The sequence below is a fragment of the Sphaerodactylus townsendi genome, linkage group LG03 (genome assembly GCF_021028975.2).
Source record: "Sphaerodactylus townsendi isolate TG3544 linkage group LG03, MPM_Stown_v2.3, whole genome shotgun sequence".
NCBI lineage: Eukaryota > Metazoa > Chordata > Lepidosauria > Squamata > Sphaerodactylidae > Sphaerodactylus > Sphaerodactylus townsendi.
The window spans coordinates 175046500-175070918 of record NC_059427.1 but is presented as its reverse complement, the minus strand read 5'-3'; the positions used below and the strand labels follow the sequence as shown (position 1 = coordinate 175070918).

The following is a 24419-nucleotide window of genomic DNA, read 5'->3' as shown; positions in this document are numbered from 1 at the left end:
GCTCTGTCCCCCCCCCATTTCTGGTTTTTTGTATTTTTAAGTGTTTTTTCAGTTTGTGGCCTACAGGGGGCGCAGTTTTTAGGTTAGCAGCACCAACATTTCAGGGATTTGTTGGGAGACTCTCCTGATGAGACCACCCAGGTTTGGTGAGGTTTGGTTCAGTAGGTCCAAAGTTATGAATTCCCAAAGGGGGTGCCCCATTGTTTCCAATGGGAGCTAATAGAAGATGGGGGCTACACATTTGAGGGTCCATAACTTTGGACCCCCTGAACCAAACTTCAACAAACCTGGGTGGTATCATCAGGAGAGTCTCCTAAAGATACCCTAAAAGTTTAGTGCTGCTATCTTAACAATTGCACCCCTGACAGCAGGCACCCCCCAAATTTCCCCAGATTCTCCTTTTAAATCCACCCCCTTTGGCATGGATTTAAAGGGAGAATCTGAGGTCCCCAGTTTAAACGTTGAAAGTGATGCTGTTTCAGGGTGGGGGATAATCCACCCCAAAACAGCATCACTTTCAATGTTGTTTTACCTGGGGACCCAGATTCTCCCTTTAAGATGGATTTAAAAGGAGAATCTGGGCTCCCTAGTTTAAACACCATTGAAAGTGATGCTGTTTTGGGGTGGATTCCAGCATCACAGTGGCCGCCCATGGGAGTGGGCCTGCAAAACTCATATTTTGCACTGGGCTCCATTTTCCCTAGCTACACCTCTGTCCTGAGGGGAGGGCAGAAGGAACTGCCGGCTGGGAGCCCAGCCGGTGGGGGGGGGGCAGGGTAGGGGAGTCTGCCATCCCTGGCCTTGGAGAGCTGCTTTTATAAGTACTGAGGCCGGGGCGGGGCTTGGGGAGGCGTGGCCACGTCCCTGAACCCACCCCATTAAAAATCTATACCTATGTCCCTGCTTCACAGGAAAGACCAGTGGTTGTTTTCTACTGCTGCAGAGACTAGGACAAAGAGCAGTGCATCCAAACTGCGAGAAAAGAGATTTCACGTAAACATTAGGAAGAACTTCCTGATGGCAGTGGAATACTCTGCCTCGGAGTGTGATAGAGTCTTCTTTGGATGTTTTTAAACAGAGGCTGAATGGCCATCGGTCAGGAGTTCTTTGACTGTGTGTTCCTATGTAGCTGGGGTTAGACTGGATGGCCCTTGTGGTCTCTTCCAACTCTATGATCTCATGTGTTGTTACTCATTACAAAATGTTGATATTTTTGTGATGGATTGATGTTTCTCTTGTGTTATGTGATCCCGGACATCCAGCGTACATGGAAGCTTCTTCTGTTACAGGCTTATACAGGCTTTTCGATACCCTTGGTAGTACTTGGATACATTATGCATCACGTGCAATAACACTGTGTGTGTTTTTCCCACTAGGGCTGGATGAATGAAATCTCCAACTACGATCCAGAAACCTACCATGCTACTTTGACTCACTCCGTCTTTGTGAGACTTGAGGGAAGTACCTTAAGACTTTCAAAACCCAACAAAAATATTTCCAGAAGGGCTATCTATAATGAATCAAAGGCTGAAGTGGTCTACATTAGCCAGAAAATTTATGATCTTACAGACAGCAAGGTGAGCGCGAGTGAAATTTTATCTCACACGATTGATTATTGGTCAACCATATTGTTGAAGTATATGCTTCCGAGGGTGGAAGCATGTTGAATGGCATGAATTGCTTTCAAAAATGGCAAGAATGGTATTGTTCATTCCCTCTGCCAGTAATATCTAGGGACTATCAATGTGTGGTATGATTTTGCATTGTTTCCCTGTCTCCACAAGTGCCAGCCGTTAAAACTGTTCGGAGGAAGAGAAACTTGGCAGCATTGTGATGCATGCTGAATATCCCTAGATGTTATGAGAAGGAAAACCAGGGCAACTGTAAAAGAGCAGCCTTGGATTTGAAGTGCTAGGAGCCTGGAAGATTGTATGGCAGTAGCAGCATTTATATCATCCTCGACGTTGCCAGAATCTGTGGCTGGCATCTTCAGAGGACCTGAATCATCAGATCCTCTGAAGATGCCAGCCACAGATGCAGGCGAAACGGCAGGAGAGAATGCTGCTAGAACACGGCCATACAGCCCGGAAACCACACAGCACCCCAGTGATTCCGGCCGTGAAAGCCTTCGACAATAGCCTTGGATTTGTTATGACAACTAGTTCTGCCTGATTTTTAAATCATACCTGCTTTCTTACAGTGCTGCTCTTTCCCACGATAAAGTAGGCTAAAATTACCGTTTCATTTCTTTACCTCATCTCCCACTTGCTTTTTTTCTGCATCCTGGAGCTATTCGTTTTCTTTAAGGGCATGGAAACGGATTGAAAATCATGCCCAGTAGAGTAGTGTTGAGTGCGAAGCCAGGAATAATGGTCGTTCTGGATTAATTAATATAGTGTACAATAGTGTGATCTTGCATATCAGGCTTCTTTCCTCAGGTGGAATTTGAGATTAGAAATAATTATTATTCCTAATTATTGGATTTCAGAATTAGAATTACACAGACTTCAGACTTACTTAGCAATAAAAGAGATGCCGGATTCAGTCCAAAATGTTGGCATTGTGGTGAAAAAAAATTCAATTTATACGCATATGTGGTTGGAATGGAAAGAGGTTAAACAATTGTGGGTTCAGGTTATATTGTATATAGAAAAATATGTAAAAGTTAAGATACTGGTGAATATAGACTTATTGTTCATGGGTATAATGGAAAATAAAACAATAGAAAAATAGAGAAAGACATTAAGAACATAAGAACAAGCCAGCTGGATCAGACCAGAGTCCATCTAGTCCAGCTCTCTGCTACTCGCAGTGGCCCACCAGGTGCCTTTGGGAGCTCACATGCAGAATGTGAAAGCAATGGCCTTCTGCGGCTATTGCTCCCGAGCACCTGGTCTGTTAAGGCATTTGCAATCTCAAATCAAAGAGGATCAAGATTGGTAGCCATAAATCGACTTCTCCTCCATAAATCTGTCCTCAAGCCTTCCCCTTTTAAAGCTATCCAGGTTAGTGGGCCATCACCACCTCCCTGTGGCAGCATATTCCAAACACCAATCACACGCTAAGTGGAAGAAGTGTTTCCCTTTATTAGTCCTAATTCTTCCCCCCAGCATTTTCAATGAATGCCCCCTGGTTCTAGTATTGTGAGAAAGAGAGAAAAATGTCTCTCTGTCAACATTTTCTACCCCATGCATAATTTTGTAGACTTCGATCATATCCCCCCTCAGCCGTCTCCTCTCCAAACTAAAGAGTCCCAAACGCTGCAGCCTCTCCTCATAAGGAAGGTGCTCCAGTCCCTCAATCATCCTCGTTGCCCTTCTCTGCACTTTTTCTATCTCCTCAATATCCTTTTTGAGATGCGGCGACCAGAACTGGACACATAGATAGCAGCACAGACATTATATGAAATGATGATAAGAGCAGGGGAAAAAAGGGGAAAAGTATATAATGGATGTAACATAATGATGAAATATGATTGAAAGATTGATCCAAATATATCAATAAAATTATATTTTAAAAAGCAATAAAAGAATTACAGCTCATTTCCATTATACAGATATGAGTTCCCCTGGATAAAATTGTATCTTTGGAGGGTGGACTCTATGGCATTCGTATCCCACTGAAGTCCCTGTTCTCCCCAGACTCCATCCACAAATCTCCAAGAGTTTCCCAACCTGGATCTGACCACCCTCCCCCACCACCTGCAATCAACTGCTGGTGGCCAGGGAAACCTGTTAACCCTAGATTAGGAGGGCCAACCTATAGTACTCCAGATGTTCATGGACTACAATCCCCATCAGCCCCTGCAAGCATGCCCAATTGGCAGGGGCTGGTGGGAATTGTAGTCCATGAACATCTGGAGCACCATAGGTTGGCTACGTTAGTGGGCCCATGTTCAATTTCCCAGTGATGTAAGACAAATCTTCCCTATCCCCGAACATTCTCTGCTGCTGGCGTCTTGCCTTCCCTCTTGTTGCAAGATAAATTTCAGAAAGCTCAGCTGTTCTCTGGGAATGTTTTAGGAATCCCATGAAATGTCAGGCTCATTCTGAATGAAGATGTTAGTTCTTCCTCATCTATGTTTGCAATGGGTTATGGGTTCAACTATGCATGGAATATTGTAGTGAGAATGACTTTGAAACTCTCTGGCAACTTTTTTTCCTCTAGATTCACCTAGTTCCCAAAAGTTTGGCTCGCAAACGAATCTGGAATAAAAAGTATCCTATTTGCATTGAGCTTGGGCCGCAAGATGATTTTATGGCTAAAGCCCAGACTGATAAAGAGACCTTGGAAGAGAAGCCATCCACAGAAAAAGCAGAGCTCGTCAGTGAAGAATGCAAGAAACAGCCTCAGGATGGAGCTAAGTCAGTCACTCAAAAGGATCAAGTGCTTTATCTCTTTGGAAGGACTGGTAGGGAGAAGGAAGAATGGTTTAGGAGATTTCTCTTGGCTTCTAAATTGAAATCTGAAGGAAAAAAGCCAGTTGTATGCGGAAACAAGCCAGGTAAGAATCGTGATCAAATTATGCCTAATCTCACAAAAAGATGTTAGTAGATTGTATATTCCTCCACCACAGAATCCAACATGCCGGACCTTGTTTGTTGTAGAATGCTCTGCCTGGGTCCTAGTGCCTACCTGGCCCTACTCCCCCCACCCCTCGCCCAATCCATGTGAATGTTTAATGATAGTTGTTCAGCGACCTATAAATTCTCTTGAATCAAAGGAGTATGTTCAGTAATGCACAAAATAATGGTTTTGACAAAGGCAGCACATATAAATGAATGATAATTTTCATATTCATTTGGGACTATATCCTAATGTGGAAGCATACAATTTTCTCACCATTGCACCTCAAGTGACAGTATTAACATCTTTATCTAAGTATAGTGCTGGAATTAGAGGAGGATTTCTTCTCTGCCCACTTTCCGTCTCTCTTGTAGTATGATATTCAAACTCTCAGTTTACAAACATTGCATATTCCAGAAGGAGAATGATGCTCCATTGAGCAAGAGGACATCTGGGTTTTGCTTGACCTCCTACCAGGAAGGCAGGGGTTAATAAAAAATTCCCCCCCAGGCTCCTCTCTGTGCTGTGGGTCCGCTCCCTCTCTTGTACTCCAGTTTATTCCCTGCCTTCAGGAAGAGCAGGCACAGTGGCTGTTGCTGCCACTATAACTTTAATTCCTTAAGCTCTACACCTAGCTACTCTAATGCAAACTTCCTTACTGCCCAAGGGAGTAGGAGAAGCTAGCTCTCCTTTTTTAAACGGCAGAGCATTCCCCTGGCAACAGCACTGCTCGGCTCATTGTTTTGCAGCGGTAAGCGGTAAGCGGGAGCGGTTTGTTTTTTCTTTTCCCCTCCGCTCACTATGCCAAGAAGGGAAACTCTTTTGTCCTCAGAAGAGGACAGCGACGGCAGTCAAGGGTCCCAGGAGGGTTCCGATAGGGCAGGCAGCCCTCGGAGGAGCATGCAATCAGAGTCCCCGGCTGGGGAAACGCGCCATGAGGACAGCTCCAGCGGCAAGGAGTTTTCGCGCCAAAAGGAAGAGACGCGCCAAATGACCGATGGCTGCAGCGCCTCCTCCTGCTCAAGCCCAATGCACCCTGGTGTCCCAGGTCAGGGCGCTAAAATTATTGTTACGGAGCAAGGAGGGAGAGTGGAACCCCCTGTGACTCTGGAGGAGGGCAGTAAGCTCTCATTGAGAGAATTAAAGTCTGAGATTTTTGCCTTCGTTAAAGGGGCTTTCTAGAAAGAGAGGGCAGAAATGAGGGAGGAGATGTTATCCCTCTATAGATTTCATATGGATGACTGCCCCTCTAGCTCCTCTCCTAATTCAATTGCTCCTCCCTCCAGATCAGTAGTCAGAGAGAATAAAAGGGCTGGTTCTTCTTGGCAAACCAAAGCAGCCCTCCAAAAACCCAGATTAATTCCTGAATCCGCTGGGAATTCTTCAGATTCTGAGACCCCCGGTAGGGAGGAGGGGGAGATTTTATCTGACCAAGAAGACTTGGAAGAGATTCAGGTTACGGAACAATCCTCTTGCCTCTTTAAGTTGGAGGATTACCATTACTTACTGTCCAAATCTGTTGCTGCACTACACCTTGGTGAAGCTAAGAGCGGTGAGGGTTCTTCTAAATGTAAATCCACCTCCCTGCATAATGGTGATGGAGAATTTTTTCCCTCTAACCTTAACTCTAAGAAGGTTTTTCCCTTCCCTGAGTATTTTGAGACACAGGTCACTAACCAGTGGGAAAAGCCCGCAGTGAATAAAAGGTGCCCCAATTTCCTACGTAAACTGTATGACTTACCTTCTCATGCTAATGACATTTTACAAGTACCTATTATAGATGGCCCTGTAGCGGCGCTACAGGCCTTGTGTCCAAGGATGGCAGAGGCCAGATTAAAGACATGCAGGACAGAAGGTCGGACCAATTCTGAAAAACAAACAAACCATGAAGCGGCAGCCATGGCTATCAGAGCTTCAGCAACAGCTTCTATCGTCTCCAGAGCATCGATTGTCTGGGCAAGGAAGGTCTTGGAGTTGCTGCCACCCACCGAAACCAAGGCCATAGAGGGAGTGAACAGAATGCTCAAGGCGGCTGATGCCACCCTAGACTCAGTCACCTTTTTGGCTCGATCCATGGCCTCTGCTGTGGCTACACGCCGACTACTCTGACTGAGAGCATGGCAAACTGACTGGCGATCCAAAACCATGGTATCGGAATGTGCATTTCAGGGGCAAAAGTTGTTCGGTGAAGACCTTAATGAGTTCCTGGTTGACCCCAAGGAAAAACCAAAGCATCTACCTAAGCCTTTTCGCAGCTTTGACAAGAAGACGTCTTTTCACTCCAATTTTCGTCCTCAGCAGAGCAACAACCAGTTTAAAAGAGACAATTTTCGACACCCCTACTGGAATCAGGGTCGACAACAATTCAAGAAAGGCTTCATCCCCAAGAAGACTTCAGGTTCAGACCGATTCCAGTAAGACGCTCGGCAATCCAAAGCATGACGCCAACACGGTGGGGGGCAGACTTCTAAAATTTCACCAGGTTTGGCAAGCCTCCCACACAGATGCCTGGTCCCTAGAGATAGTCTCATCAGGATACATAATAGAGTTTCTCTCTCTCCCCCCAAGCCGTTTCATGATGTCTCCCTTGTCCAAGATGCCAGAAAAAAGAGCAAGAAAATTAGAGGCCATCGCCCATCTTCTAAGGATAGAGGCCGTAGAAGCAGTCCCGCCGGAGCAGAGAGGACAGGGAGTCTACTCCATCCTATTCACGGTACCCAAGAAAAATGGGGAGTGGCGCCCGATTCTAGACTTGAAATACGTCAATCGCTTTGTAAGGCTGAGACACTTCAGAGTGGAAACTCTGAGGTCCGTTGCAGACTCCCTACAACCCAACGAGTTTCTCACGTCCATAGATCTGTCCGAGGCCTATCTGCATGTCCCCATCCTCCAGGGTCACCGCCAATTTCTGAGATTCGGTGTAGGGAAGAATCACTTTCAATTCAGAAGTCTCCCATTTGGACTCTGCACGGCTCCCCGGATTTTTTCCAAACTCCTCATCAATTTGGTGGTTCTACTCAGGGAGAGAGGCATCAGAATACATCCCTATCTAGACGACATTCTAATTCGGTCAGACTCAATGTCTCAAGCCGGGCAACACAGCCATTCAGACTCTAGAGAGTCACGGATTCATCGTCAATCGAGAAAAGAGTTCGCTAATTCCGTCACAGAGACTGGAACATCTAGGTTTCATCATAGATACCATCTCCTGCAAGATCCTGGTCCCCCTAGAGAAACAACATACCTTGAGGACAAAAATACAACAGATAATGCACAAAGACAGATGCTCCATCCTCTCTCTTGCAAGCCTGATGGGCTTAATGGTGGCATATTCAGAGGCCATCTAGTGGGGAAGGTCCAGATCCAGACCACTTCAGAAATTCCTCCGACTGTATCAGGACCTCATTTCCCACAGATCCCACAGAGAAGTTGTGATTTCAAGATCAGTAAAAATCAGTGTGTTAAAGTGGACCAGGCCAACCAATCTGAACTTAGGACGTTTTTTTTGGATTTCCTCCACCAAACAGATTTTCTCGGATGCCAGCCTCCAGGGCTGGGGAGTGATGCTAGAAGACATCCCAGTCCAGGGGACCTGGTCACCAGTGGAGACCAGGCTTCACATCAATGTACTGGAACTCAGGGCAAAATGAGACCCCCAGGTTATGCAGGAGTAACTCATCCCCTTGATTAGATTTTGTGAAGCAAACCTTTGACCTCTGGCTTGCTGTTAAGTGGACATGCTGCTACCTACACAGAGAAGTGTATGGCAACTGGCTTCTGCCAATATGATTTTAAAGAAAATATATTGCAATAATACATATGGGGGGTGATCAGGGCCGTTACAGACCCAGGGACTTCCTCACCTCACTGGACCTAAGAGAAGCCTACTTGCATGTGCCGATATGACCCTCTCATTGCAGGTTCCTCCAGTTCAACTTAGGGGATCAACACTTCCAGTTCCACACCCTACTGTTCGGGTTGGCCACCTCCCCAAGAGTCTTCTCGAAGCTTCTCCTAGGTCCCATAACTCTTCTTCACTGGCAGAGGGTACACATACACCCCTACTTGGATGATATTCTGATAAGGTTCAAATCTGCCTCAGCAGCTCTTCAAGATCTGAATCTCACCATGCAGGTCCTACAGAACCACTTGTTCCTGATCAACAGGGAGAAGAGTCATCTACATTCCACACAACAGTTGATCCACCTTGGAGCCTGCATCAACACAGTACAGAACTCTCTCTTTGTTCCAGAGGACAAGATTCAGAAGATCATCGGCATGGTGAACATGGCCATCAAGTCCAGGACGTCCTCCCTCCTGTCCCTATCCAAATTGCTAGGGGTCATGACGGCCACCTTCAACTTGATCCAATGGAGCAGGTTTCACTCCAGGGGTCTACAATTCCTTCTACGCCCTTATCAATGGGAGATTCTTCAGAAGCAAGACAGGCCGATCAGCATTCCCCAGTCTCTCAAAGCAGAACTTCGCTGGTGGATTATCAGATCCCACCTGTCTCAGGGCAAGGTCTATGCAGACAAACCCCTCATCCAGATCTTCATGGATGCGAGCCTCCAGGGCTGGGGGGCCTCCAGGGGCCACCCTGAGGGAAGACTTTGCACAGGGCGAGTGGGCCAAACCAACGTCATCCCTTCCCATCAGTCTGCTTGAGATACGTGTCATCTTCTTGGCCCTGCAACACTTCAGTTCCAAAGTGACGGGCAAACACATATTGATCAGAACCGACAACGTGGCTGTTAAGACCTACCTGAACCATTAGGGTGGGTCCTGATCATCCAGGTTACACAAAGAGACCAGCAAGATTCTCACATGGGCAGAGGGGAACGTTCTGAGTCTACAGGCAGAACACATCAAAGGCAAACTCAACCTGAATGCCGACTGGTTGAGCCGACAGATGGTTTCCCTTGCCAAGTGGTCACTCAACAAGACAGTGTTCCAGCAGATCAGGCTCCGGTTCGGCACCCTGAGAGTGGACCTGTTGGCCACGGCAGAGAATGCACAAGTACCAAACTTTTTCTCCAGATTTGCTCATCACCAGGCTCAAGAGGTGGATGCTCTGATCGCCCCGTGGCCAAGGGGGACTTCTCTATGCGTTCCCACCAACACCGGTGATCCCAAAGTTGCTAATATGCATCAGAGCCGAAAAGGCGGAAGTCATTCTGGTCACCCCCTTCTGGCCAAGGAGACCATGGTTCTTGGCAATAACGGAAATGGCAGTATCCCCTCCGTTTCATCTTCCGGCACTACCAGACCTACTACTGCAGGGTCCTCTTCATCATCCAGAACCCGGCTGGCTCTGCCTGACCACCTGGCAGTTGAGCGGGGATCTTTAGCTCATAAGGGCTACACAACAGAGGTCATCAACACTGTCTTGGCCTCACACCGCCCATCCACTTTGAGGCTTTACAACTCGACCTGGAAATTCTTCGTGTTGTGGTCCAGAACACGACAACAGGATCCCAGTCTTCCTTCCATGGCCTCCATCCTGGAATTCCTACAGGACGGGTTCCAAAAGAGTCTTAGAAGTAACACCCTTAGGTGTCAGGTGGCGGCCCTATCCATGGTGTGTCCCACTTTCCAGGGTCTGAGACTGTCTCAACATCTAGATGTTCTACTGGATGGTGGAGACGGTCTTGCTGGGTATTTTCCACCTTCAGTTAGAGAGGCAGGAAAGATGCTTTGGTCACTTCCTCTGGTAGGGTTGTGCCCCCCTCTGACCCCAGTATCTTTCCTGCCTTGGCAGAGAGTGCAGCTATCTCTTCAGGCTCTTCAGTTGCTAGTGTTTTGTGTGTGTGTGTGTGTGTGTGTTTGGTCTTTTGTAGTGTCTTTGGTTTACCTCACGTTTCCCCCCACTCTTCCCACCCCGTGTTGGTGTGTTAGCGGGTCTGGCGTCCTTTTTTGGTTCCTTAGGGAGAAGATTGCGGCTATGGCTTCAGCCACTCAGACGCCATTTTTTCCCTCCAGGGAGTTGTTCTGCCGCTTGGCGGCAGAAAACACTAGAGCCACTGCCAGGAGGTTGCGTTCTTCCCCACACAGCCGCTCGGCTGGGAGGGACGAACAGGTGGCAAGGTCCCAGGGCGGCCATAGATTCCGTCGCCGGATCAGCGCGCAGGAAGGCGCACACGCTCGGCTGGTCCCAGCACAGGGCATCAGGGAGTGTTTTTTCCAGAGAGGCACAGTCGCAGCCGTGAGATCGTCACCCCGATCGGGGGTCCAGGCGCCGCTGCAGCTCTGGTGGTTTCCCAGGCATCCGCCTCGGGTTCCCTGCCTATTTATTGCTTAACAGAGGCGAGTTTCGACATCCCTTCTACCTCCTCAGCTGAGCAGGTCAGACAAGAAGGCGGGAACAGTGCAGTGGGCGGGAGAGTTTTGGCAGGCTCCAGCCTGTAGGATTGGAGTTCTTGCTCCCCGCAGCAGCTAGTGGCGCTTCTATAATCCTCCATTGATGAGGCTGTTGTTAGGCAGATTCAGCCTCCCCCCCCCCCCACAACCTTCCTTCCCATAGAGCCAGAGCCAGATCCCCTAGAAGGCGCAGAGAGAATTGGGATTGACAGGGATCTCCCTATCACTCAGAGGATGACTACAGTGAGGGGGAGGTGGATTTTTCTGACCATTTTTCTGATCCTGAGGACCTCTCCCCTGAGCCATCTGAGCAAGGCCAGCGTCTTTTTAAAACTGAGCAGATTTCTCTGCTCATGGCCAAGACCATCGCAGCCTTGGAGTTACACGACACAGAGGAAGCAGTAGACCCTTGCACTGCCGGGGCATCTAAGCCCATTAAGGGCTGTCCCAAGGGCAGTACTGCTATTTTCCCCGCAGACGAGGACCCTTCAAAAAAATTTCCATTGCCTGAGTCTTTCGAGCGGAAGTTTAGGAAACAGTGGGCCAGTCCTGCTGCGAATAAGAGCTTCCCATCCGTATTCAGGAAACTTTATCTGGCCCCTGAGCACTTCAGTAGAATGGTAAAGACTCCCTTAGTGGATGGCCCGGTGTCTGCCCTTCACTCGGGGGCCTTAGTGTACAGGGATGGTGAAGGTAATTTAAAGGACTCCATTGATAGAAAGGTGGACCATAGCCTACATAAGGTACACAAGGGTACTGCCATGGCCGCCAGGATTCTTGCTCCCTCGGCCACTGTGGCCAGAGCCACTATACCCTGTTTCCCCGAATATAAGACATCCCCGGAAAATAAGACGTAGTAGAGGTTTTGCTGAAGTGCAAAATATAAGGCATCCCCCAAAAGTAAGACATAGCAAAGTTTTTGTTTGGAAGCATGCCTGATGAACAGAATACAGAAATATAAGACATCCCCTGAAAATAAGACATAGCGCATCTTTGGGAGCAAAAATTAATATAAGACACTGTCTTATATTCGGGGAAACACGGTAGCAGTGGTGGCGAACCTTTGGCACTCCAAATGTTATGGACTACAATTCCCATCAGCCAATTGGGAATCAGGGAATTAGGGAGGGAGTTGAAAGGGTACTTATGTCAGTGTCTTTTCTAGCTGACTCTACCTTAGACACTTTTCTTATCACTTCACGCACCATGGCGGCATCTTCTGTGGCGTGGTGCCTGCTTCGGTTAAAACCATGGCAAGCGGACACCCACTCAAAGACTCTCCAGCTGAAGGGCTGTTTATGACTGAAACTGGCATGAATCTAAAGAGTTCTAAAGTTACTCCGGCAAGGAACATCTGACATACTGCCTAAGATCTGTGATTCGAATAAGTAATGTGGGAAGCCTTTAATTTTTAATAGGCCCTTTTATCTTTCCTCTTGCTTTAGGAGAGTCTCTTCTTCCTTTCCCTTCCCTCCAAAAAACATTGATGGAACAAAATGTTTTGGGAGGTCTGTGGCTTCAAGTTTACTTTTGCATTTATTTTAGCAGCACAATTCTTGGAGAATGGGGGTGGGGTGAGAGTCATGGAGGTGGTGGGGCCCTACGCCAGCAGATTTGCCCTCCCAGGTGCACTTACCTGGGGTATGTCTGGCTCCCCTCCCTTGCATGCCACCCCTCACTTATTCCCCTCCCTTGCATGCCACCCCTCCCTCCCCTTCCCTTGCATGCCACCCCTCCCCCTCCCTCCGCTAGGTTGGGTGGGTCAGGTCCAGATGCCAGGCCCCCTCCCCTCCCTTGCATGCCACCCCTCACTCTCTCCCCTCCCTTGCATGCCACCCCTCCCTCCCCTCCCCCTCCCTCCACTAGGGTGGGTGGGCCAGGTCCAGATGGCGGGGCCCCTCCCCGGTTGACCGCTGTGGCTCTCTACAGTGGCTCTGCCAGCATAGCAAAGGTGTTCCAGAGGGGTGGCTGGGGGTGGAGCTGACCTTAGAGGGCTTCCACTCTGGTTTGCCTCCCATCTTTTTGGCGTAAGCCCATTGAGTCAATGGAGGGCTGTTCAGTGGCAGGGAGGGGGGGTGTTGTATTTTGCCTCCCTGCGCTGCCAAAAAACCTTCTGGAGGCAGTGTAGCAGGGCTGTCCCTGACCACCCAATTGGGTTGCCCAACAATTCAGCAATCTAATGTAGCAATTGGACTTTAATTGAGCCATTTATTTATTTGATTGATTGATTTGTATCCCGCCCAATCTCCGAAGGACTCTGGGCGGGTTACAACAAGCTTAGAACATTAAAATATGGCACTCAGCTCAAACTGGCTGAACACATCATTAACAGCCAGCGACCCATGCTGGAAAATGATGCTCTTCTCACAGTCAATGGGAGGCCAACCTTTTCTTGCCCAAAGACAGTCTCCAACCGGGGCCTGCAACAAACCAAGATCTGTCCTCATAGCCACTCATTCGCCTGTTCATTTGCCAGTGTTATACATGCCCTCCCATAGCATATAATATGGCCCAAACAAACATAAAACATTGAGGCAGATTTTGCAAAGCAGTGAGAAACGAGAGCAGGATCCAGTAGGAACTGAATTGTTCCACTAAATTTGAGTCTCTGTCTTTCCCCTGACTTTACATGACCACATGAACCACCCATCCACTCTAGTTATCTGAGGAGGTCTGGGTTTGGATGCTCCCATCAGTTCTAGATAGGTGACAGTCATTGGCAGGAAGACCTTGAAACTCTCTCCCCAGGGAGATTTGTCTGTCTTCTTCATTTTGCTTGGCACTCTGTGTTCTTATTACCCCTCCTCCCTGCGTGTGTATGTTTGTGTATATATTTTTCTTTTAAATACTGTTTTAATGTTTGAAATTTTTTGGAGACCTTGGGTGGAAAGGTGGCTTAGAAATGTCTTAAGTAAATGAACATTCCCTGCTCTTGTGCACAACCGACTGTCAGCAGCGCAGAAGCATTTTGTGATTAAAATTAGTAAAATCACGAACACTTGCCAGATTTGAAGAAGAGTTTGGATTTATAGCCTGCTTTCCTCAGTCATAAGAAGTGCCAAAGCGGCTTACAAATTCCTTCCCTTCCTCTCCCCACAACAGACACCTTGTCAGATAGGTGGGACAGAGAGAGTTCCAAAGAACAATGACTAGCACAAGGTCGTCCAACAGGCTTCATGTGGGGGAGCAGGGTAATAAATCTAGCCCACCAGATAACAGTCTGCTGCTCTTGTGGAGGTGTGCGGAATCAAACCCAGTTCTCTAGATTAGAGCCCACCACTCTTAACCACTACACCATGCTACTGGTAGAATTTACTGTTGGAGAACATAAACTTTTTTACCCTAGGTGAGTGAAGCCAGATAACATCTTATATTCAACTGTGCAGAGCTTTATGCTGGTGTGTAATTAGTTGTTTTCTGTCCATATCTGTGGTTGTACAGCCCTGCATGGGGTTTACAAACTCTGCCCCTTAGTGAAATTCCTTTTGAGCCATACAGCCGTACAGCATACAACCTAGCATTGGTGGGGAACAGCTGTTTCAGCTGTGGTCAGTGCAGTTCTTCCGGGTTCATTCTCTCCTGTGATCCCCTTCCAAATAACAGTTACCACTTACATTTGCTAGCATGTATGTTGCTAATTATGCAATTAATTTCTAAAAGGAGTGGGGTTTTTTGCTTAGCATTAGTACTGTTGACCACAGGTGTTTGCAAACTGAACGTTTGATAGTAAAGTGTGTGGTTGGCTATTAGATTGTAACACATGGTGATTTGGGGTACATGGTCCTGGAATTTATGGTATTTACCTACCCTCTCTGAAACTGCCACATACTAGTCTTGCTCCCTTGTCAATCCAATCAGCAAGACAATTAGGAGGGAGGGGAAGGGGTTGCATGCAAGGGGAGGGGAAGGAAGGGAAGGGAGGAAGTAAGGGGAAGGGGAGGGCATGAGGGGTAGCATGCAAGTGAAGGGGAGTGAAGGAGGGGAGGGAGGGAGAGGGTGACATGCAAGGGAAGGGGAGGGAGGGAGCGAGAGGGTGGCATGTGAGGGAGAGAGGGGGAGGAAGCCCGGCATCTGGACATGGCCCACCCACCCTAACAGGGGGAGGGGAGGGAGAGAGGGGTGGCATGCAAGGAAGGGAAGGGATCCTAAACTTCAGACTTTCATAGCCATTCAGTTTTGTGTTTGAACATTTATCAATGATAGTGAGTTCCCCCCCCCCCTTTCCCTCCCTTAGGATTTTTGCCAGCGCACAGCAGATCCAATAGCCAGACCGGAATTCTTACGCACAGTCGAAGCAGCAGCAAAGGAAGCACAGAAGAAATCCTCTCTCAGCCAAAGCAGAAGGAACTGTCAGCCATTGTGAGACAAAAAATGTTTTTGGATTACGGCGTGTACATGGCAAAGTGCATTCCACCAGAACAACGAAGCCCCATCGCCAGCCCAGTTCACAGTGCTGACAGTAGCCCGACTGCTGTGAAGAAGGTGAAATTCAGATTCAGTTTTCCGCATTGTTCTCCATCTTGCATTATGCACACTGGGCTTCTTCTAGCTGCTTCTAGCTGCTGTTATTGCGTTTGGGAAAGGGAACATCTTCCATTAAGCGGCTTTGCTCCTTTTTCTGTCGGCATTTTCTGTTTAAGTTGGTGCCTTGTTGACTTTTACTTGCTACCATAATGAAAATACTGGGGATTTCAGAGCTGGTGTAACTCATGTATTGTCAACGTAATACTTACTATTTTGGAGACTGGGCATGATAAGAGGAGCCGGACGTTGCTCGCCTGCTCTCAGAGAACTTCTCTGCTGAAGGTGGCAGAGCTGGTGATGCCCCTGAAGGGCAGCCGCATGGCTGGGGATGGTCCTTGCCTCAGTGGGCTGGGACCATGTTGCAAGACTGTGCCTGCTGCCCCATGTGTCTTCTGTGTCTGTCTGTATATGCAGGTGGCACCTGTTTCCATCTGCTTCCTTGCTGCCTTTTGGCAGCAATTGTTCAGGCCAATGAGGAAGGGCAGCATGAGCAGCAACCAGGCAGACAGCAACGCCCGCAACCTCTGGCTGCCATGGCGGTGGCCCCCTCTGCTCACCTCCTGGGGCAGCTTGCCCCCCCCCCCATCCTTTAGATCCGGTCCTGCTTACTGCATGTGTTATGTAGCTTCCTAGTAGGTAATAACCAACATAGACATTATAAGTACCTTCAGATATAATTCAGTTCCATGAACTGCTGTAAGTAGATAAACCATTCTCCTTTACTGCAGTTGCCAGATGTCCATGGTGAAGAAGAAGAGGAGGAAGCGTGGGTGAATGCTTTGCTTGGAAGAATATTTTGGGATTTTTTGGGAGAAAAGTATTGGTCTGACCTCGTGTCTAAGAAGATACAAATGAAGCTTAGCAAAATAAAGGTATGAATAACTCTCAAGGTTCCCTTCTTATTCTTGAATATATATCTGACCAGTGTTTGCTTATGATGATGATGATGCATCTTGTTTAATTCATAAGTAGCTTTTGTGTCGATAGTTTCACTTTGGTGATCTCCTTGACAAATGTGAGTGATTTGAACAACAACTTTTCTCCGACTTCTGTCTGCTTCCTTCTGAAATGAATAGCTGAATACTATCAGTTTTCCTCAGTGCAGCCCTTTCGAGATTTGCCAGCCATGAACTGACAGCTGAAATAGAGAGATCTGTTGACTTTGGCTGTCTTGGGCTTTGATTAGATGATCCATGCTTTTCTTTTTTTGCTTTGTATTTCACCAGAGGCAGAGCCGTAGTGAGGGAGAACTGTGCCTGGAGCACGCGTGTACCCTGCGCTCCGCCACACCTCCGTCCGCCCCCGCTCCGAAAGCCTCCTCTGCACCCTTGCCACACCCCCACAGGGGCACGTCCTTAGTGCTTCGTGCACCCCCTATCCCCTTGGCACTACGCCACTGACCAGAGGTCATGTCCTTCCTTTTTTAATCATCATATTAAAAGAAAGATATTGCCAGTTCTTGCAGGCAGTTCAGAACCTTCTATTATCCAAGTTAATTAAATAAAGTACTGGGTCATCCCTGACCCATAGAGTGGGATCACATCATGGCATTTACTAGGCAGACTATATTTGCGGGTTATCTACACTTTACCCCTAGCAATCTGAGTACTCATTTTACTGACCTCAAAAGGATGGAAGACTGAGTCAACCTTGAGCTGGCTGCCAACTTCTGTCGGAATCGAACTCAAGTCGTAAACAGAGCTTGCACTGCAGCTTACCGCCCTGCACATACTCTCCAAGTTAATTTGCGATCTTGATAGTTCTCAGCACAATGTTTTATAAGATATATAATATTAGGACAAAATACGGAAATACACGTAGTATTAAAAGTTGCCTTTTTAGAATCCTGAACTCAGCTTCCTTTTTTCCCTTAACTGTGTCAGTGATTTTTTACTTTGCCATGTTGAAAACAGTGCAGTGTACAATCTGATGTCAAGGTGGTATAAGTGGGCTATGTAATCAGATGTCCATTTGGAAAAAAATATCAATCAATCAATCAATATGCCTTTTATTAGCATAGTATAACAACAAAATATATAAACATTTAAATAACTAATTAGATAAAGATAATCAGCAACAAGCAAATAAAAACAATAGCTATCGTTTTAAAATAATGGCCAGGAAGGAAGCAACTGCACAAGTAACATCAAAAAAATGGCCCTGTAAAAGAAAATGTACAGCACAAGTAGAGTTTTGTATTATCTTTGCTAATAATAGAGGGTGAATCAAACTTGATCGTACATAGGCATTTAGGACACATTCAAGCAGAATATGAGTCGGAGTCAAGTGAGCCACATCGACAGAACCTTTGATGTTTCGGGATTTTTTGGTATCTGCCGGATGTCACAGTTGAAGGAAGGCTATTAAATCGGGCAAACATAAAGGCCCATCGCTGTTCAACAGATAAGGTAGAAACTAAGTATCTACCTGGGACTCCAGGAGAAATTCCCAGTGCTCGAGGTGAACAGATTGGGATCATGATTGAGTAAAAAAAATGTATCTTGTGATCTCTCAACCTATCACTAATTTGAGTCAAAATGAATTTTTCGTTGCTATTGTGTAATGCAGTTATGTCAATTCCAATATGCCTAATTTTTTGGATAATCATTTTAGACCATTTTGAAATATAATTATCTGTAAGAAGATAGTATGTCATATCGTTTTGATTTGTTCTAAAATGAATCTTAAGCCAATACTTTATTGTAGTGATCCAAGCCTTGGTCTCAATTAATGATAAGCCAGCTTCAAGGCATAGCGTGGTAAGGGTTACACTATTAGGAACACCCATAACTCGCCTCAAAAAGTTTGTTTGAACACGTTCAAGTTCTGAAGTAAAGGCTTCTATCCTTGTGGGGATTCCATAGAGGATCTTCGGGACTACTTTAGCTTGAAAGATCTTTAAAACAGCATCCAGTGAATGATGGCCCTTCCCATATTAGAATTGCACAATACCCGAAGTTAGACATTTTCCATATGTTACAGAACAGGATCTTTGTAGAGACCAACTGAAATTATAATAGAAATTCAGCCCAAGATATTTAAATGACTTAACCTGTTCTAAGTAAATATTATATACTACGATTCCCATCAGCCCCTGCCACCATGGCCAATTGGCCAATTGGCCATGGTAGCAGGGGCTGATGGGAATTGTAGTCCATGAACATCTGGAGAGCCGCACATTGCAGACCCCTGGCCTATTCCATTAAAACCCTAAGAACACCCTGCTATTCTCGTTTCTTCCCTTGCAGACAGTAATAGTGTTCCTTCTTGGCCTAATAATATTTTTACTTCCCATGGAAAAACTAATTTCCCTCTTTATTTCTTTTTTTGAGTATCCTATTGTTAGACTGTTATTCCTTAATCGAGTTGGCTAAATTGCATCTTCCTAAAGTAGAAGGTTCTCTAGATTCCTTCAGAAGCCACAACAGGAGTGGTGTTCCGGATAATGTGTTTGTCAGCTGGAAACCTGCAATTCTGCTTAAGGCACCAATCCAGGCACAGCATAAGCTCTTTCACTCTCCATTGGTCACCACTAAATGTACCTTTGGCAAATACATGTGAACTAATAGTCTCCTTGTATGCAGCACTAAGCAGATCGACTTAATTAGATTTTACTTGCGCACTCACTTGCTTATCAGTGCTGCCATTCTGGTAATTATTGCTGTACTGGCAGAAAGCTGCTTTACCGGTTGTCACGGCAGAGGTGGAAACCGCAGCCAGTGCTGGAAATGATGCTAGAAGCAAATCTCACATTGCATCTCCTCCCATACATTCTCTTGCAAGAGCACAGTCAAGGAAGAAAGGCAAGTAGAATGATAAATAGAAGCAAGGCCCAGCTCCCCAGATGCATGCAGACTGGATTAGAAAACATACCTACCTCAGGCAATAACTTGTTGTGACCTGGGACAAATCAATATGACTCAAGGAGCTCCCTTTCCCCTTTAAAAAAAATTCAAAAGTAACCTGGGCAGATCTGAGCTGAGGAATGCGAGGCTGTGTAACCCTTTCACTGCTGGTTGTTCTCAAGCCCCAAATGGTGCTCTCCCAAGCTACTTTTCCATGTGTCCTTCTGTAGATAGAAAAAGTAGCTCAAAGAGGACAATTTTAAGCTGGGAAACCATCAGAGAGGAAAAAGCCTCTTCCATCTGATCATGGAATTTGTTATAGTATGTCTCTTGCTTCACTGCTTAAGGAGGACCATTTTACAGTAGTGGTCTCTTTCATGAGCAAGGTAAATTAAAAGAAGTTGTCCGTTGGTCATGGTTGTTAAACGATTCTCCATGTACAGAGGCGGAATGTCAGGTGCCGGGAACAAACAGGTGCGCTTGTTCCACTTGTGAGAGTCCCAAAGCCTCTGGCTAGCTTTTGGAGACAAAATAATGGGCCAGGTGGGATCTTGATCTGCTCCATCCAGGCAATTCCTGTGTTATTCCTGATATAGAACATAAGGGCTACCCATTTAAATGTGTGGGCTTTTAATTTTTTAAAAAAATTTCTCCACTAATTGCAGATTCTACTGCGAACTGTGATTTTTAAGCAGCCTACACCAACTCATTCTTGGAAGCTAAGCAGGGTCAATCCTGGTCAGAATTCGGATGAGAGACCACCAAGGAAGGCCAGGGTTGCTATGGCGAGGCTGGCAATGGCAAACCCACCTGGGTTAATCTCTTGCCTTGAAAATCTTACACGATCAACATAAGTCACCTGCAACTTGACGGCAATCACCACAGTTGATGGTTAATTGTGCAATCGTCAGCCAGCCGAAGCACATGGCCAGCACAAAGAAGGGCATGGTCCTTTAAAGGCTCAGCCAACCCTCCCCCTTCCAGTGACGTCTGCCCTGGCCTAACATGGCCAGGGCTCTGCTTCCGCCCTTACTTGGGCAGAAGCGGCCTGCTTAGTTCCGCCTACCCACCCCAAGCAGCAACTGCAGCCGTGGTGATTCACCGCTGTCTTATAGTTAATTATGCAGTTTGCTAGTGGGGTTTGTAGTACTAATCCTGTATGGTAGAAAAATGCATTAGTGGGAATTGCTCCTGGTCATGTTTTGAATACTTATAGTTTATACTTTTAAGTTGCTTCATGCCAGGTGAATCAGAATTACTTGAAAAGGGGGTTTTTTTTGCAAGAAATGTTAAATGTATCTTTGATTTAAAAATTTTTTGTAAGCTCTGAATATTGGATCTTTAACATACATTTCCTAAACCCCCGAATTAAAGGTGGTTTTTTTAACTGCCTTAATTTTAACTGTGTACTCAGGATCCCTTAATAGTTGAAGAATAAATTAAGTGGTCAAGAGTATGTCCTGTTAAGAGCATGTGCTTTGCCAGATTTCACCACCATCTGCCTTGATCTAGTGCTTTGCAAGAATCCTGTCAATCAGCCAATCTAAGGGGACCCACCAAAAATTGGTCAGTGGGCTATCTTCAAGGGAGCCTTTTCATGATGCAACTTTTCATGTCTTAGGCTGATTCCGCATAGGCCAAAAACAGCAGTGTGAAAACGGTGTGAAAATGGTGTAAAAGGGTTTAAAATGGTGTAAAAGGGTTTATACTGTTTTCACACCATTTTCACACTGCTATTTTTGGCCCATGCAGAATCAGCCTTAGTATCTTTTCTGTCTACCTTGATGCTGCTAAAGGGTGTTGGTTTGTTTGTTTGTTTTCCAAGTTGCCGTACTTCATGAATGAGCTAACACTAACTGAACTAGACATGGGAGTTGCAATGCCGAAAATCCTTCAAGCCTACAAACCCACTGTGGATTACAAAGGTAACACATAAAAGTTGTTGGGTCTTTTAACAATAAAAAAGTGTCCTGTACTTAGCAACTTCTTATGGTTTGATGTTTATTTTTTTTTTAATGCAACCCCTCCAGAGTCCTGCTTCTAATTGATAAAAGGGTGTACTCTAGCTGCTAATGCAATATTCCAGTCTTAATAATAATACAAATTTTGTAGGGGTATCAGAATGAATTGATAAAAATTCTTGGGGTTTGCTTGTTCATTTGGTTTTTCTAGCATATTTACTACAGTTTATTTTCTTTCTTCTCTTAATAAATGGTACGTACCATGTGTTCATAACACATGTACTTTGAAAAAGAGGAATTTTCCCAAAAGGCAGGGCAAAAGAATGTGTGGTGTATGTTACCTTCCCAGTGTTACCACTGGCTTTTCCCCAATAACAGTTACTGGCCCTCCTTCTAGTATTGTTTGTTTGTGTCTTAATTGAATTATGTTGTAATTTTAATGGTATTTTAATTAGTTACATTTTTATGTTTTTATGTTTTTCACCCTGTGGAAATCTGATCAGATGGAATGGTGGCATAAAAACATTTTAAACAAATAAGTAAACTGTTCACAGTCCAAGGGAGGGGTAGTTCTCCTTGGCCCCAAATATGATGGAGCCAAACTATAAGCAAAATTCATCTGTGAAGAAAGAGCTATGGACCAAGTCTGCGACATGATCCAACCATGATGGTCCCTTGGGCTTGCATGCTTCCCCCCACTACTATCCACATCCAGCTAAGTTACTAAAGGGTTTCTTACAAACCATAGCTAGTCATAACATCCATCTCACAAACTGTGGTTTGCAGTCTTCCTTCTAAATCAGGATTCCAAGCACTGGTTGGAAATCCTGGTTTGTAGGGAAGAGCACAAACCAGAGTTTGTGATATGACTATATCTACAGTTTGCTGTGAAAGAGGTCTTTAACTACTGGTGAGCACTGCCCTCCATCATATTGTTCCTGGTTTGAATCATGCCTGTGCTAAGCAGTCCAAACTGTGGCAGAGCACAGATGATATAGGTGAAGGTTGTATGACATAGACAAACACCGGTCTTCTGCATACATTTCTTTTGTCTCCCTCTCTGGTCAGGTTTCATGAAGCACTACAAAAACTAACATCTTGTTCAGTAGGCTGGGCTCAGATGTCGTGATAATCTGTAATTTGTTTAAACCAAAATACATTGCACAAATCCTGGTTAGCCTGCTAGACATACATAAGAGGACCAGACGTAGGTATAGATTTTTTATGGGGGGGTTCGAGGGCGGGACCACGCCCCCCAGCCCTGGGGGCATGGCCACGCCTCTCCAAGCCCCACCTCTAGCCTCAGTGCTTATAAAAGCAGACTCCCTTGCCCCCCGCCCCGCCCTCCCTGACTGGCTTCCCAGCCGGCAGCCGGCAGTCCCTTCTGCCCTCCCCTCCGGGTAGAGGCGTAGCTAGGGAAAATGGAGCGCGCGCACACACACACACACACACACACACACACGGCCACGGCCACGGCCACGGCCACGGCCACGGCCACGGCCACGGCCACGGCCACGGCCACGGCCACTGTGATGCTGGAATCCACCCCAAAATAGCATCACTTCCAATGGTGTTTAGACTAGGGAGCCTAGATTCTCCTTTTAAATCCACCTTAAAGGGAGAATCTGGAGTCCCCAGTTAAAAAAAAACATTGAAAGTGATGCTGTTTTGGGGTGGATTCTCCCCCACCTTGAAACAGCATCACTTTCAATGTTTAAACTGGGGACCTCAGATTCTCCCTTTAAATCCATGCCAAAGGGGGTGCCTGCTGTCAGTGGTGCAATTTAAAAGGAGAATCTGGAGAAATTTGGGGGGTGCCTGCTGTCAGTGGTGCAATTCTTAATGGTCAGGAGTGCAATTGTTCATGGGGGCCAAAGTTATGGACCCTCAAAGGTGTAGCCCCCATCTCATATTAGCTCCCATTGGAAACAATGGGGGATGGGGGCACCCCCTTTGGGAGTCCATAACTTTGGACCCCCTGAACCAAACCTCACCAAACCTGAGTGGTATCATTAGGGGAGTCTCCCAACAAATCCCTGAAATTTTGATGCTGCTAGCCTAAAAACCGTGCCCCCTGCAGGGCAAAAACCAAAACAACACTAAAAAATTACAAAAAAACCCCACAAATGAGGGGGCAGAGCTTCGGACATGTAATGGGGGAGTTGAACCTGAGAAACACCCCCCACCCCCTCCACCTACGTCCTTGGGCTACAGATTATAAACTGTGCTTTATTGTGAAGTCTGAAAGCAGCCTGTAGTGGTACAGAGAGAGATGAAGGAAATGGTAAACGATAGGTGAAAACCAGTTTGAGGAAGCCATCTTAAGCGAATGTTTTGCAGCTAGTGATTGCCCTGTTGGGGTCAATTAACTGCTTGACTTTGTTGCATGGCTCTTTTGCTTTTTATTCCCTATAGTTTTCCCAATTTGAAATTGTACAGATGGGAAGAAAATGTCTTCTCTTAGTAATCCAATTAAGTTGCTTCATTCCCCTAATTCATTACATTGTTTAAAAGATTGTTGGCATTTGAGCATGCTGATGCACCGATTACAGAAGTGGAATCTGCTCTTCAGCCGTGTGGATTCTGTCTGCTCCAGATGCTCTCTGATTGCCCCCAATGAAACCAAAGGAATATTCTGTATTTGGTCATTTTGGTCTGTAAGTCGTGTTCATCGCAGTGGAATGTACTCAGATGAGCACTGTTTGTGCTTTGATATTTCCATGGGACGGTGACTTTTTGATAGGTAATCAGCAAGTTTGGCTAAAACCACACAATGCTTTCAGGTTTTTCATATTAAAATACTCAGTTCTTGGCGTCTGAAACGCAGGTATGCCAAATTACTAATGCCTTTGGAAATGGAGATCATAGAGATAGTTAAGAGTAGGTGCACTTAATCTGGAGAACCTGGTTTGATTCCCTGCTCTGCCACTTGAGCTGTGGAGGCTTATTTGGTGAACCAGATTAGCTTGTGCACTCCAATACATGCCAGTTGGGCAACCTGGGGCTAGTCACAGTTCTTCGGAGCTCTCTCAGCCCCACGTACCTCGCAGGATGTTTGTTGGGGGAGGGGAAGGAAAAGGAGATTGAGTCTCCTTACAGGAGGGAAAGGGGGATATAAATACTAACTCTTCTTCTCTTCTTTTGAATTGGTCGGGCTGATTAC

The 24419-nt window shown here is 46.2% G+C and overlaps 1 protein-coding gene across 2 annotated transcripts in view; it reads left to right on the top strand.

Moving 5' to 3' along the window:
- Positions 1-24419, top strand: part of TEX2 (testis expressed 2) — a 150322-nt gene that overhangs the window by 99206 nt on the left and 26697 nt on the right. For both annotated transcript variants that reach the window (XM_048488706.1, XM_048488705.1), the window contains exons 3-7: positions 1377-1577; positions 4168-4504; positions 15161-15408; positions 16179-16322; positions 21121-21220. In XM_048488706.1, coding sequence (XP_048344663.1) covers positions 1377-1577; positions 4168-4504; positions 15161-15408; positions 16179-16322; positions 21121-21220 — 1030 coding nt within the window. The remainder of the gene's footprint in view (positions 1-1376; positions 1578-4167; positions 4505-15160; positions 15409-16178; positions 16323-21120; positions 21221-24419) is intronic.